The sequence below is a fragment of the Melitaea cinxia genome, chromosome 13, assembly GCF_905220565.1.
Source record: "Melitaea cinxia chromosome 13, ilMelCinx1.1, whole genome shotgun sequence".
NCBI classification, from domain to species: Eukaryota; Metazoa; Arthropoda; class Insecta; order Lepidoptera; family Nymphalidae; genus Melitaea; species Melitaea cinxia.
The window spans coordinates 10,973,837-10,989,074 of NC_059406.1; the positions used below are offsets into that span (position 1 = coordinate 10,973,837).

The window sequence follows — 15,238 nt, forward strand, 5'->3', positions numbered from 1 at the left end:
AAAAGTAAAAAGTATTTATGGTATAGTTACAGATTACTCTATGCTTGAGTATAACACGGCTAAATAATGTTGTAAGCAAGTGCAATGTCTTTACTAAGAAAGATAAAAATTCTTGACAGGGCTAAGTTATCAATAAGATACACGATTCAATTCAACTCTACATACAAATAAAAATGGTGGTTCAATTTCTATATAAAATTTAGTAAATTGAAATATGTTTTAAAACCTGAAAGAGTCTTTAAGAAATTGTACACGATTTTAAGTATAATTATAAAGTAATTGTGCTTCTGGTACGATTACGTGGTGTGTAAGTGAGAATTGTATATGACAAATAACAGGTTGTTGAATACACCGACTTCGTTGCAATTTTGTGTTACATTGTTAGTTTGCACTGACATAGAAGATATAAAAAATAAAGAAAAGAAGACAGCATTTTTTGTGATTAATTGAGTTGTGTGTGACATGTCAACTCGTTAAGAGAGTAACAAGCTGGGCCGTTTCAATTTAATCAGCATGTGACCCACATCTGAGATTTCTCTTCCTTGTAGATTGTTTTCAAACTAAAATCGAATGTTTAAAACTCTGCTGCAGACCGGCTAGCATCTGGAATTCACGACAAAGAAGAAGTGACATATATATATGGATATGACAAATCGTGATCTTGTCACGGTTGACTACAAGTTGTGCAGCTCTCGGGGGGTCACAATCACATTGCAGTATTTCTGCAAACATCGTTGACGCGACGACGATAACTGATAATCTTAAAATTTGACGGAACAAAAAGTGTAAATTAAGTCATTCAATAATATTTGATACCTACAAAAATGTTAAAAGAAGTGATTTTTTTAAAAGACATTTAACAGTGTGTTGTGTCAGAAATGAGATTGAGTTCTTTACTAATAAATTAAAAGTGTGTACAATGAAGCAGGATGGCTCATGCTGAAAATCATAGATATATTGTGCAGGTCAGTAAAATTTTCAAAAATATTATTAGATCTTAAAAAATGAGCCCAATAATCTGTCGAAAGTTTTTTATAAAACGAAAATATTTTGAATATAATAGTTAAAAATAATGGTATACTCCAAAAAAATTCAGAGTTATGGTGCCTCTGATGTTCTTTTTGGCTGTCTTATACTGATAGCATAATTTAAATTGACCTTTGGTCAACTTTTTATCACTACTTTGAAATGAGTGAAGTTAACAAATAAATATGGCATTATAATAATTAATTTTTTTAAAATATTTATTTGTTTATTTTATGAGAAAGATAAATAGGTAAAAGAAATAAAGTGGTTTCTAATATAGGCAAAAATTACAATTTGGTTACTAAGTACATTAATAATCAAATTTATTACAGTGTTAGTTAATTTTTAGAAACTTTTAAGCAAACACTTGTGTTGATAATTACCACAGATATACTTAAAATGAAATTAAATAAAAAATTTAAGAACAGACTTTACTTTCAAATTAATTTAAATGTGCTTTGCTTCAAATCTTTTCTCTTTCATTATTTTATTTAATATGTGTAGTTTATTATACATTTTTAGATATTATCCACAGATTATTTATTTCACCTCATTTTTAAGATTTTTAAATAAAAGAAGTTGCTTTTATATCTAATATTTCATGGCCTATTAGAATACTTATTACTATTAGAATTTTAATGGCTCACAATAGTGATGTGAACCAATTACAATTTTGGACATCAATAAATATACTAGTTACTTTTATTAAAAATTAGTTTTATTAGCTTTTTGACTTCAATAAAAAAAGAGGAGGTTCAAATTAGACTGTATTTTTTGTTACTAGGTGCAAATTTTGATGATTTTTTTTTTGTAACCCAAAGTTGGTGCTTATTATCCCCCATTTTTTGACAAAGATCTGTCAAATACTCTATGAATTATCCATAATGATGCATAATTATTTTTCAACTACCTACATTCATATTACTTGTCGTGTAAAAGAGATTACATGTAGTCGATTCTCTATAGGAAAAATTGCTTTTGAAATGTGCAGTCAGGGTTAGCAAAGTATCCATGCTTTGAGTGAACTACAAATCAGTGGTCAGTGAAACAATTTTACAATTCCTAAAACTCTCATCCTCAACTATAGAGTATTGCTAAAAGTTCATGGCAATAATACTACTCACCAGTCCTCTGATGCTGAAACCCCAAAGTGGGTCTTGGCCTCCGAGACGAGAACTCTCTATCTTGCCCGGTCCTGAGCGGTCTCTTGCTAATTATTATTGGCTTGTAATGCGCACAGGTCCACCTCAACTTGATCGCACCAGCGATACTTAGGTCGTCCAACCGGGCGTCAGCCCGATGGTCAGCCCACGTAAGCCTTCCTCAGTCCTCGTTTCTCACCCATTCCTCCTACATGACCAAGCCAACGGAGGCGTTGTGCTTTAATTTCTCCAAGTATCAGGCTCAGTCATAAGTTCTTGTAATTCGGCGTTCTTTCGGACTCGCCAGCTTCCATCCTCTCGTTTCGTAGGACCAAAGATCTTTCTAAGAATCATGGCAATCATGGCAGTAATAATAGTAAAATATTTGTCAATATTCTTTTTGATGCAGGATTTTTGTTGTTTTGTTTGGTAGTTCTAATAGAGGTTCTTTGTGTGCTACTTGGCTGGTCACCATCTCCTACTCTATCCACTGTAACTTGAGGATTCTTTTAAGTAATATTATTTATCTTAATATGATCTATATGAGGTTCCTCCTCCAAATTTGATTACTTTAGCACATAGCTTACACTTTTCACTGTTATTGTCAAGTAAATAGTTCCTAGTAATTGATTAACCTTTTAGTTTGGCATTTTTACGCAAACAAGATAATGAATGTAATGTTTCTAAATAGTTCATAAGCCATTCTTAAACATTTTTGTACTGCAAAATTAGTTACATATTAAAACGGGATATCCAAGGATTCTTATGCCAGAGGTATACACATCATATTGAGATACATTATTCCTATCAACCTTTCCATGTGGTTACTTGGGATGCCCCCCCTCTCGTCCTCCAGTCTGGCGACGTGGCCAGCCCATTTCCATTTAAGTTTCTGGGCCAGACTGAGTGCGTCTTTCTAATTTGAGAGTGGTTTAATTTTTATATATTTTTTTATTTTCACCGTACTCCGTTCCATCCCTCTTTGGCATGTAACTATTAATCTTTTCGCCTTTGTTGGAAACTTCCATGTTTGGCATGCATAGGTCAATGTAGGGAGTATACACATGTCCATCACTTTCTTTTTGAGCTGGATTGGTAGGTCGCTTTTCAGTGTTTCTTTTTGACTCCTATACTTATTCCAAGTATTTTTGATTCATCTTTCAATTTCCTTTTCATTACATTTTGGGTCGAAACTTATTTGTTTTCCTAAATATGAGTACTAGTTGATATACTCTATCTGTTTGTCACCTATTTTTATTGTTTTTTTTTTTGTAATCAATCCTTTGCACAAAAACCAGAAATAAAAGGCTTTATTTTTTATTTTATTTTTTATATATCACTAGGTCGGCAAACAAGCGTACGGCTCACCTGATGGTAAGAGATTACCGTAGCTTATAGACACCTACAATACCAAAAGCATCGAAAGCGCGTTGCCGACCCAATTCCCAATCCCCCCAAGGAGCCCTGGTCACCTTACTCACCAACAGGAACACAATACTGCTTGAAAGCAGTATTATTTAGCTGTGGTCTTCTGTAAGGTCGAAAGGTAGTAGACCCCAGTCGGGCTGCTCCATATTTTGAGCAGGAAATTCCTACTGTGCCCAACCTCAGTTAGTTAAGTTATTTATTATTTATTTATTCCTATCAACTACTCATAAAAATGATCCATGTTTTAAATTTACTTTAGATGAGAAAATTTAAATTACAAAAAACTATTTGAAGCTTGCAAGAGCATTTGGAGAGAGAGTCGTCATTACTGGTAACCCAAAAAACTGGTGATTATCGGTTTAACAAAAAGCGTTTTTTTTAGGTTTTTTATGAAACCGGTTCCCATCATTAGCTCACAAATAATCGATCGATCATATGTGAATCCTGTGCTAAGTATCCAGAAATGAGTATGTTTCTATAAACATTCATATGGTTTATACTGACATTTGTCATGTGCGGAGTTCCAACATTATTTTCTATATATTAAAGCATTATAATGTTATTGGTTGAGGTAGGACACAGCAAGAAATATATAGCTCCAAATTTAGAGCAGCCTGTCTGGTAAAGTACTTCAACCTTACAGAAGATCATACCTAGATAATACTACTCTCAAGTAGTGTTGTGTTCACGTGGTCTATAGGCTACAGTAACCACTTACCATCAGGCAGTGTGCTTGTTTGATGGCCTTGTTGTATAAAAAAAATGTGTACAATAAATTAAATATTTTTGTAAACATTTTTTTTTTGTTGGTTTTGTATGAGAGAAACAAAAAAATCTTCTTTTTGATTTATTTCTAAATTTACAAATATTATTTTAGGTCTTTGTGGGAGCGCTCTCTGCACAATATGAAGCTTTGTCAGTCGAAGCCTCAAAGCAAACAAGTTCTGAAGAGATAGTTTGTTGCATTGCTGACAAACTTAACTTGAACAATGGATCCGGGGGACCTTATGAATTGGCAGAGGTATGTGTATACTTCATTTTTGCAACATTTGTAAACCAATTCTTATGTAATGACACTTGGACACCACAATGTCAATTTAATAATATTCTGAACTACACATCTTGTACATTTCAAGTAAGAGATATATAAAAAAAAAAAAATTGATTATAATTTTCAGCAAAAGTATAATGTACTTAAAAAAAAAGTTGTTTAAATAACTTAAATTAAATATATAATACTTGAAATTCAAATCTTTATATTTATATACCTATTTTTCTCACAATATGATTAAGTTACCAGATATCCTATGTTGATTTTTATACTTATAAGTTTGTTTAGTATAATAGTTATTATTTTGGTTTCGGTCCAATGACTTAAATGATATGTTTCGCTAGTTGCCAATAAATACACTAATGAATAACATATAAATATAAATAAATAAATTCTTCACATTCAACGGCCCCCAGTAGGATTTTCTCCTGTGTCGGGGGTCCGGAAAGAAACAATACACAATATAATGAAGTATAACATATAATAAAAGCTTATGATATGCTTATTGAAGTTTATCTGTTAAATATTTATATTTGCAACCAAGTTAAAATGAAACATGTACTAAAGCAAGCATTACAGGAAATAGATCTTTTTAATTGCACAATAGAATAAGTGGGACATCCAGCAAATCCTTAAAAGATGTTATGCCTGCTTAAAATGGATTTTTCACCTCTGTTTATGTTACATTTTAAATATTTTTTACATGTTTTTGTTTGTTTTTTTATAAACAATATTATTCATGCAAGGCTGCTTCGATGCGACAAAGCCAGCCCTGCGGTCACCAACCCGCTTACCCGGCGTGGTGACTATGGGCAAATACAAATGAGTTGACGCCATTTCTGACGCGTTGTGGAGGCCTATGTCCACCTGTGGACTGTGGTAGGCTGAAGTGATGAAGGCTGTAGTGTAGTGCTCTTATGTGTTTAATTAATAGTGGAAGTTTACTGATTTCAATTTTTATAATTAGTCATAAATATAATATAATGATGTAATATACGATTATTTGTCTCCTAAATATAAATAAATAAAAAAATTGTGTTTGCTCGCAAACGAAAAAAAAAACCGACTTCAATTACATCGACGAGTAATACAACGTAGATCGACGAAAAAATAGTCAAGTAACTACGCGTTATCAAAGATTACTCAAAAAGTAGTTATCAGATCTCGATAAAATTTATATGTGACCACATGATAAACATCAGCTTTTGATTAAATTAAAAATTATCAAAATCGGTATACCCAGTAAAAAGTTATTGCGGATTTTCGAGAGTTTCCCTAGATTTCTCTGGGATCCTGTCATCAGATCCTAGTTTCCTTATCATAGTACCAAACTAGGGATACCCCCTTTCCAACAAAAAAAGAATTATCAAAATCGGTACATCCAGTAGAAAGTTATGCGGTATAATACAACGCAGATCGACGAAAAAAGCGTCAAGTAAAAACGCATTATTAGATATAACTCGAAAAGTTATTGTAAGATCTCAAATAAATTTAAATGGGACCAAATGGCACACACCACCTTTCGATTTAAAGAAAATTTGTCGAAATTGCTCCACCCAGTCAAAAGTTCTGAAGTAACATACATAAAAAAAATACAGTCGAAACCTCCTCCTTTTTTGGAAGTCGGTTAAAAAGGCGTTTTATCTCCTGCTGATGCCTGCCAGTAACTTACATGCAAGACAAACTTTATTGGTGGTTTAGTGAGATGTTTTGAAACCTTAAGGTTGCCTATGCAAAAATAATTTTTCAAAACTCTTCCATAGAACTCATAGATTTCGAGTATTCCAATTGACATTGTAATATACATAAACCATGTTTATATTTTAATTAAATGAAATAGATGTCATTGTATTTTAATATTTTATAATATAAATTTATTTACTTTGAATAGTGTGAATATTTAAATTTTTAGTTTAACTTCCTCAAACATATTGTTATATTAAAAGCAACTCTAGCAAGGCAACTGATTATTATTAAAACCAAAATGTTTAAACTTTGGTCCCTCTACAAACAAGTTGTTAGTGTGATGTCTTTAATCAAAATGTTCATTTAAACATTTTACTCGAAACAATAGTAATACAATCCCAACGTAAGACAAGATTAGTCACTGATGATAAATATCATCAATTAATTTTTTGCTCCGTTACTAGAAGCTACTTGTGCGAATTCCACACTATCTGAACTTCCTAACAGTTGCAAGAATTATTATATTTGCGTAGAATTATTGTTTGTCTTATTTTAGTTTTTTTTTTATATGTATATATGAACCTGTTTTTGCTATTTTCAAACTTCGCTTTTAGTAACTTCGGTTTTTGTAGATTTTTTCCTTTTTTTTAAGGAATTATTCAACAAAGTTTTATTAATGAGCAGTGTGCAGTGTAATTATAAAAATTAGTATTGCACAAGTTGGTCTATGTTTTAACTTATTTTATTGGTTTTCAAGCCAAGAATTGAATTTAACTTATTTTGGACAAAAATCTATTTATTTTAGTATAAAATAATGTAAAAACCTATATTAGTAAGGTTTTAATATTAAAAAGAGATCGTATTTTTATTTAAATATCTTTAAAAAGAAGTAACTTCACGTGTTAAATAGTTAAGTATAAGTTCTTTGAGAATTTTTTTAGGCTATAAAGTATCACTCTGACTCATAGAAGTGAAACAAACAATCTGATAAAGTTTTTTAATGTAAACGAAATCACCGCGAACGTCCTGTTATATAGAGTATACTCTATTTAACCATTCATGCGTATTTTATATGGAAAAAATCTACCACAGGTTGTGGGCGATATGGTCAGCGGAGAGTGTAAAGAGAGGCGACTCGGACCCAACGAGTCGCCCGTCGCAGTTATGATGCTGTGGCCCAACAACAACTCGGGACAATACTACAGGTATGTCGTATATATTTTTAATAAATCTGAAAACTTTAATGTGTCTTTTATAGGAACTGTTTGTATAAATTCTACTGGCCTGAAAATATTCCACGGTCCAAAACTAGAACATCTGCTGGCACATTGGCATTTATTTCCAGTCGTGCTTTGAAAACAAACATCGCCCCGCCGGCGACGACTGACATTACCTCACAAAGAACTGACTAATATTTTTTAATCGCAAATATGTCAAGAGAGAGATTATTCACGTTTGTTATAGTTCATTTATTTGGAATTTTTATTACGTGTTCGACGACTAGACTGCGAGACTCTGCTTTATCGATATCTTTTCTATACTTCCTTCCGAATAAAAATGTGACTGACTCATCGAACGTTAAAAACAAATAATTTTGTCGTTATCTATAATATATATAAACGCGAAAGGTCATTCATCACGAAATCTCCGAAACTATAACACCTACAAACTTGAAATTTGGCAAGTAGGCTCCTTATATGACGTAGACATCCGCTAAGAACGGATTTTACGAAACTCAACCCCTAAGGGGGTAAAATGGGGGTTGGAAGTTTGTATGAGAGTCCCATGTTTTTGACGTAAGAGACTTGAAATTTAAAATGTAAGCTCTATAAATAGATGGTGAAAATGTGTCCAAATAATGTATCTTTAGAAATCAACCCCTTTTTGGGTTAAAACGGGGGATAGTAGGTCGGCTCACTGATCACGAAATCTCCGAAACTATAACAGTTACAAACTTGAAATTTGGCAGAAAGGCTCCTTATAGGGCGTAGACATCCGCTAAGAACGAATTTTACAAAATTCGACCCTTAAGGGGGTAAAAAGGGGGTTGGAAGTTTGTATGAAAGTCCCATGTTTTTGAAGTAAGAGACTTGAAATTTAAAATGTATACCTTATAGATGATGAGAAGGTGTTCAAATAATGAATCTTTAGAAATCAACTCCCTTTTGGGGTTAAAACGGGGGATGGTAGGTTTACTCACTCATCACGAAATCTCCGAAACTATAACACCTACAAACTTGAAATTTGGCAGATAGGCTTCTTATAGGGCGTAGACATTCGCTAAGAACGGGTTTTACAAAACTCGACCCCTAAGGGGATAAAACGGGGGTTGGAAGTTTGTATGAAAGTCCTATGTTTTTGGAGGAAGAGACATGAAATTTAAAATGTATGGCTCTATAGATAGTGAGAGGGTGTTCAAATAATGTATCTTTAGAAATCAACTCCCTTTTGGGGTTAAAACGGGGGATGGTAGGTTCACTTACTCATCACGAAATCTCCGAAACTATAACAGCTACAAATTTGAAAATTGGCAAGTAGGTTCCTTATAGGGCATTTGCTAAGAACGAATTTTATGAAACTCGACCCCTAAGGTGATAAAACGGGGGTTGGAAGTTTGTATGAAAGTCCTATGTTTTGGAAGTAAAAGACTTGAAATTTAAAATGTATGCTCTATAGATGTTAAGAAGGTGTTCAAATAATGTATCTTTAGAAATCAACTCCCTTTTGGGGTTAAAATGGGGTATGGTAGGTTGACTCACTCATCACGAAATCTCTGAAACTATAACATCTACAAACTTGAAATTTTGCAGATAGGTTCCTTATAGGGCGTAAACATCCGCTGAGAACGGATTTTACGAAACTCGATCCATAAGGGGATAAAACGGGGGTTGGAAGTTTATATGAAAGTCATATGTTATTAAGGTAAGAGACTTGAAATTTAAAATGTATGCTCTATAGATGGCGAGGAAGTGTCCAAATAATACATCGTAATCTATATATATATATATATATAAGAGAAAGGTCACTGATTGACATCACGAGAACTCAAAAACCGCTGGATGGTCCATCCATCCAAGATGGACAAAGATGAAATTTGGCAGGGAGGTAGATTATAGTTAGTAGACGTCCGCTAAGAACGGATTTTGCGCTATTCCATCGCTAAGGGGGTTTAATTGGGGTTGATAGTTTGTATGAAACATATACAGTAGCAACAAGTTCGCCTGATAGGTTATTCATACTGCAGCCTGAAAATAAAACTAAAAATGTGGTGTATAGAGAGGTTTTATAAAAATAACTATTAAATTATACTAAATTGTGCCTTTGAAAAAGTTACTCAGAGTGATAAGCATTTCAAGTGACTGAAATAAAAAATAATTTGCGATAAGCATCTTAATAGTAATGCATATCTTCATAACCACGCGGACGTAGTCGCGGGCAACAGTTAGTGTATTATAAAACAAAGTTCCCAAAAGCGTATGTGACCGATTCCCTCAAAATCTACTTAACGGATTTTCATGCGGTTTCACAAATGGAGAGAGGGCTTCAAGAGGAAGGTTTACGGAACGGCTAAGCCGTTTTTGATGAGAGTTTCACTGGAAGTTTGCCGGGAAAACTTAGTGACAAACTGATTTCAACGCGGGCGAAGCCGCGGGCACAGCTAGTAATATTATATAAACGAACGTACAAACGTTCGGTATTTAATGAATTTATCATATCGCAAACGTTTTCCTCCGCGACTCAATTAGCAACAATGCACAGTGGCCGGTCCTCTGTGTAATTATCGAAGTACAGCGTTACACGTATAACCTTGCTAGCATATTTATTTACATTCAATATGTGAATGGTATCTTTTCTTATAATAGACTCGAACACGGTACGGACTTAGCTCTCCGAGTTGCATTGTTTTTGTATATTTGTAGCATTGGTTATATTATATCTTCTATATATTAATACGTGAAGCAAAAACTTTGTACCCTTTTAGAGGAGTATGAAATTTTGCACACTTATAGTTTATATAGAGGAGGAGTGCAGAATGCTAATATTTTTGGAACAAAGTTTCTTACGGCAAGCTTGACATTTGGCTTGGCGAGCGAAATGAATAAATGTGAAACTAAAACCGTAAGAAAAATATATAACGGAAGTGACGTAATATCAGTCACACATAATATGACGTATGTAGAACTAAAATATTACTAATAAACTTTTTTAAATTTATTTATGTAATTTTATACTGTCGGCAAAAATAAATAAAGCCATATGTTTTTTTTTTATTTCACTTAATAGTTTGAATTATTATTTTGTTTGATTTATTTTATTTTACGGTATTTGCTATTTTTTAAAATACTAAATTTCCTCAATATTTTTATGTACTTAATTAAAAACCAATCAACAAAATTAAAAAAATATCAAGTACTAGAAAATATATATGTATAAAACATTTTTTTTTCAAATTGTGTTGCTTCTATACTATCCGAAGGAACTTCGTTCCTACCTGGTGTTCCATGACACCACATAATTTTTTATTAAGTTATGCATAGAAATACATTAAATCAATAAAAAAAACATTACATCACAATACTAGGTATGTATTTGACACACACACGCATATTTATTTATTTATTTATTTAATTAGAACCACCAACAGAATTGCATGTTTAAAAAATTTACAATTAGATATATGCAAAGGTATTAAGTATATACATATAATTCCTCTTAAAGGTAGTTACAGCATGCGCTTTAGACAATTGAGACATCAGCATCAAAAGATTTTAAACATATAGGATTTAAATTTAAAAAAAATATAAACAAAATAAAGAACTAAATACATAACTATTACTATTATAAATTAAGATAAGTTAATATTAGTGCTACATAACTTTTGATTTGAGGAATCAAATGACTTTAATAGTTTCTTTTTAAATACAGCTAAGTTATCTGCAAAGATGTCTAATGACTTGTTTTTAACTGTAAATTCTCTGTAAAGCCTACTCAGTCTAGGGATGAGGGAATAATAACCGAGGTTTGTTCTCTGGGTTTTATAAGCAAATAGTGGAAGGGGATATCGTGGTATGCGAGAGGGAACGTTAATTGAAATTTTGCTTAGGAGTTCTGAATTATCCACAGTTCCATTCACTAGTTTGTGTAAGAATACCATATCAAGTAGCTTGCGCCGGTTAGAGAGTGAGTTTAACCGAAACTTATTTAGCCGTGAGTAGTAGGGCATTCTTTTGTCCTGTCCAATAGAATAAAATTGCGTAAACCGTCTCTGTATACTTTCCAATCTATCTTTATGGGTCTGAGTTAGGGTTCCAAATGAGCGTTCCATATTCTAGCTTACTCCTTACTAATGTAGTGAATAAAATTTTTTTGGTTTTCAGTTTTTTAAATTGTTTAGAATTTCTAAAAATAAACCCCAACATCTTGCGTGCCGACCTGCATATGTTATCAATATGTACATTATAACGTAACTTACCATCAATAGTGATACCTAAATCGCGAACATACTCCAATTTCTGTAATTGGTGCGTACCAATAAAATATTTTCCCTCAACAAAAAATCGTTTACGTGTGAAAGTAATATATGAACATTTGGAAGGGTTAAGCTCCATTCCATTTAACTTACACCATTCGAAAACTCTATTGATATCTTCTTGTAAAGACTTAACGTCATGCTTATTTGTAATTTCTTTAGCAAGCTTTAAATCGTCAGCATAAATTAAACATTTGGAATTCTTGATGCAATTAGTAATGTCGTTAATGAAAATATTAAATAGTAATGGTCCTAAAATTGATCCTTGAGGAACACCAGACACAGCGAGATAAAATAGAGAATTGTGACCTTTGATAACTACGTATGAGCGTCTGTTGGCTAAATATGAAGAAATCCAAGACAAAAGAGGCCCTCCTATGCCAAAAGTTGAGAGTTTTGCCACCAGCAGTTTGTGGTTTACCCTGTCAAATGCTTTTGAGAAATCTGTGTAAACTGCATCGACTTGTCTACACGCATCTATAGATGTTGTAACGAAGTTCATGAAATTAGCTAGATTTGTTATGGTAGATCTACAGTCAATAAATCCGTGTTGAGATTCTGAGAGAGCATGGTGAACGTGGCGTGACAAGATTGGATGTAGCAAAGATTCGAAGACTTTCGATAGTGTCGAGAGTATTGATATAGGCCTGTAGTTGGTTATAGATTCACGATCGCCATTCTTATAAACAGGGACTATTCTTGCTAACTTCCATATCTCAGGATAAACACCTGTGCATAAAGATTTGTTATATATTAAGTGAAGTGGTAATGATAATGGAACAGCGCATTCCTTAATGAATAAAGGAGGCAAATTGTCCGGACCTGATCCTTTTCTTACATCAAGTCCTTTCAGCTTTCTGATTATATCATCAATGGTAATTTTAATATTGCAAATGCTACCTGAAATAACATTCAAGACATGTGAGTAATTTTGTGAATATTCACTCGAGTCATAGACTGATGCGAAGAAATCCGCAAAGAGATTGCACAAGCTAGAGCCATCAGTGGCAATTTTATCACCAAGCTTCATCTTTGCGGGATATGTATTTGTTGACTGCTTCATATTTTTTAGATGAGTCCAGAAACTTTTAGGATTTTTCGTCAAATTATCTTCAATTGATGCAATATATCTATCATAACATTCCTTCATTAACTTGTTACTGTCGTTTCTTAGGGATTCAAAATGAATTTTATCAAGTTTGTTTTTGAATATTTTAAATTTTAACCTGTATTTATTTTTTTGTTTCAACATGGAAATTAGTTTATAGTTATACCATATAGGGAATTTACTGTTTTTACGTTTAGTCTTAGGAACATGTTTTTCAATGATTTCCCTTACTTTATTATAAAATATTGTGAGCATAGAATTGACATTAAAACAATTTGAAAATAAATTAAGCCAAGGTGTATTATTTAAATCATTGATAATATTACCATAGTTTGCCTTATAGAAGTTTAATCTTTCAGTAGTCTTTTCATCTATATTAGCTAAGTCGCTTTGTTCAAGACTAACTAATAAGGGTGGATGGTGATTGTCAACTATGCTGATAGGGTTTGGGTATTTGATGACATTGACATGCGTATTACAAGTCAGGACTAAATCAAGTAATCTTTCATTTGAATTGAAAATGTTATTAAATTGTTTCAAATTATTTTCTTCAATAAAATCAATAAGAGAATTACCAAGACAATTACCATATTCTGGGTACATATAATTTACTTCTGGTGATACAGACCATGATATACTACTTAAATTAAGATCACCTATAATGAGTACATGTTCATTTGCGTTAATTATTCTAGAGGTGTTAATTAAAAATGTATTCAGTGCTTCACTTTTGACTGGTGGTGGTATATATATACTCTTTTGTTTATTATTACATAAGTTTAGTATTTACTTACAGTACAACATGTACACATGTGCAACAGAACCTTAATAATGTTCAAATCAAATGATCAAACTTATAATTTAAATTAATTATGGTCAAATTTCGACCACTGGGCGACCACTAGCGTATCATTGTTTATTCGCAAATGAGTCTTTTTATTAAGATGACAATTTTACAAAGAATATTTATTTTATTTAAAACGTAGCCTTATTAAGCTCATTACAGGTGTTTACCGACCCCTCACTGTAAATATAGTTAAGACTTATGCAAAGCCTTCTTTATTGTACAGAAGTTTATTTGCTTAAAAACATTTAATATCCTCCCGGCGATTGCTCGGGAAGCGCTTTTCCCGCTCGTAACACATTTCTAATACTTATATTGTACAGCACACCCACTTACGTCCGCATGCGACCCACGTTGTTTTTCTTAAGCGATAATTTAAAATCTGTAAATTTGTTTAAAAAAAAAAAACATGTTAGAACTATCAACATTGCACCTAAATCTTTTACTTTGTGATTATATTTCTTAGGTAAAAAAAAAATTGCTTCCGTGTTTCGTATCAGTTCTTTCTATATTTATAAAAAAAAAATTGGCCAACTTTTTTAATATAATAATATTTGTAGCATAAATAATAAAACATAGAGTAAATTGTGGGAGGACAGAGCAGGAAATTTTCTGCTCATAATCTTAAGCTGCCCGACTGGGGTAGTATCTCGACCTTATATTATAATATACAGCAAAATAAGACTGCTTTCAAGCAGTATCGTGTTCGTTCGTTCGTGTGGTTAGAAGATGAGCTCCTGGCGGGAGATTGGGGCTAGGGTCGGCAACGCGTTTACGATGTTTCTGACGTTGCGGGAGTATATGCTACGATAATTGTTTACCATCAGGGGATCCATACGTTTGATTGCGAGCCAGTGCTGTGACCTCTGCGCCAAAGCATTATGAATCAATATTTTACATATTTATAGATATCAGTATCGAAATATTATTTATAAGTATCTAAAAGTTATAAGACACACACTTGGTCGTAAAAACGTACAGTATCTTAACAATAACTCAAAAGTATTTTTTGTATTTACAAAAATTGCTCTTATTTAGTTATCTATACAAATAAATAAAATTTGAGTGTCTGTTTGTAATATTAAAATAACCACCTAATTTTTATACATATATACACGGTACATATACCAAAATATATATTTTTTTACAATTTTTGTTGTCTGTCTGTTTGTTCCGGCTAATCTCTGAAACGGCTGGACCGATTTTGATGAGACTGTCACTGGCAGACAACTGATGTAATAAGGAGTAACTTAGGCTACTTTTATTTTATAAATTTAATTATTTTATAACTCTGCGAACTGAACAAATAACCTTTTTGTTAAATCCACGCGGACGAAGTTGCGTGCACAGCTAGTGTACTTCATATACTTAGCGATGTGGATAACATTGTAATTTGTTTACGAATGCGTGTGTCGTGTCGACG

General features: G+C 32.6%; 1 protein-coding gene across 1 annotated transcript in view; it reads left to right on the forward strand.

The window, feature by feature from the left end:
* Nucleotides 1-884: 884 nt before the first annotated feature.
* LOC123658897 (unconventional myosin-IXAa-like) overlaps nt 885-15,238 on the forward strand; it is a 41,201-nt gene continuing 26,847 nt past the window's right edge. The window contains 3 exon segments of the mRNA XM_045594187.1: nt 885-965; nt 4,474-4,617; nt 7,426-7,538. Coding sequence (XP_045450143.1) covers nt 930-965; nt 4,474-4,617; nt 7,426-7,538 — 293 coding nt within the window. The 5' untranslated portion in view covers nt 885-929.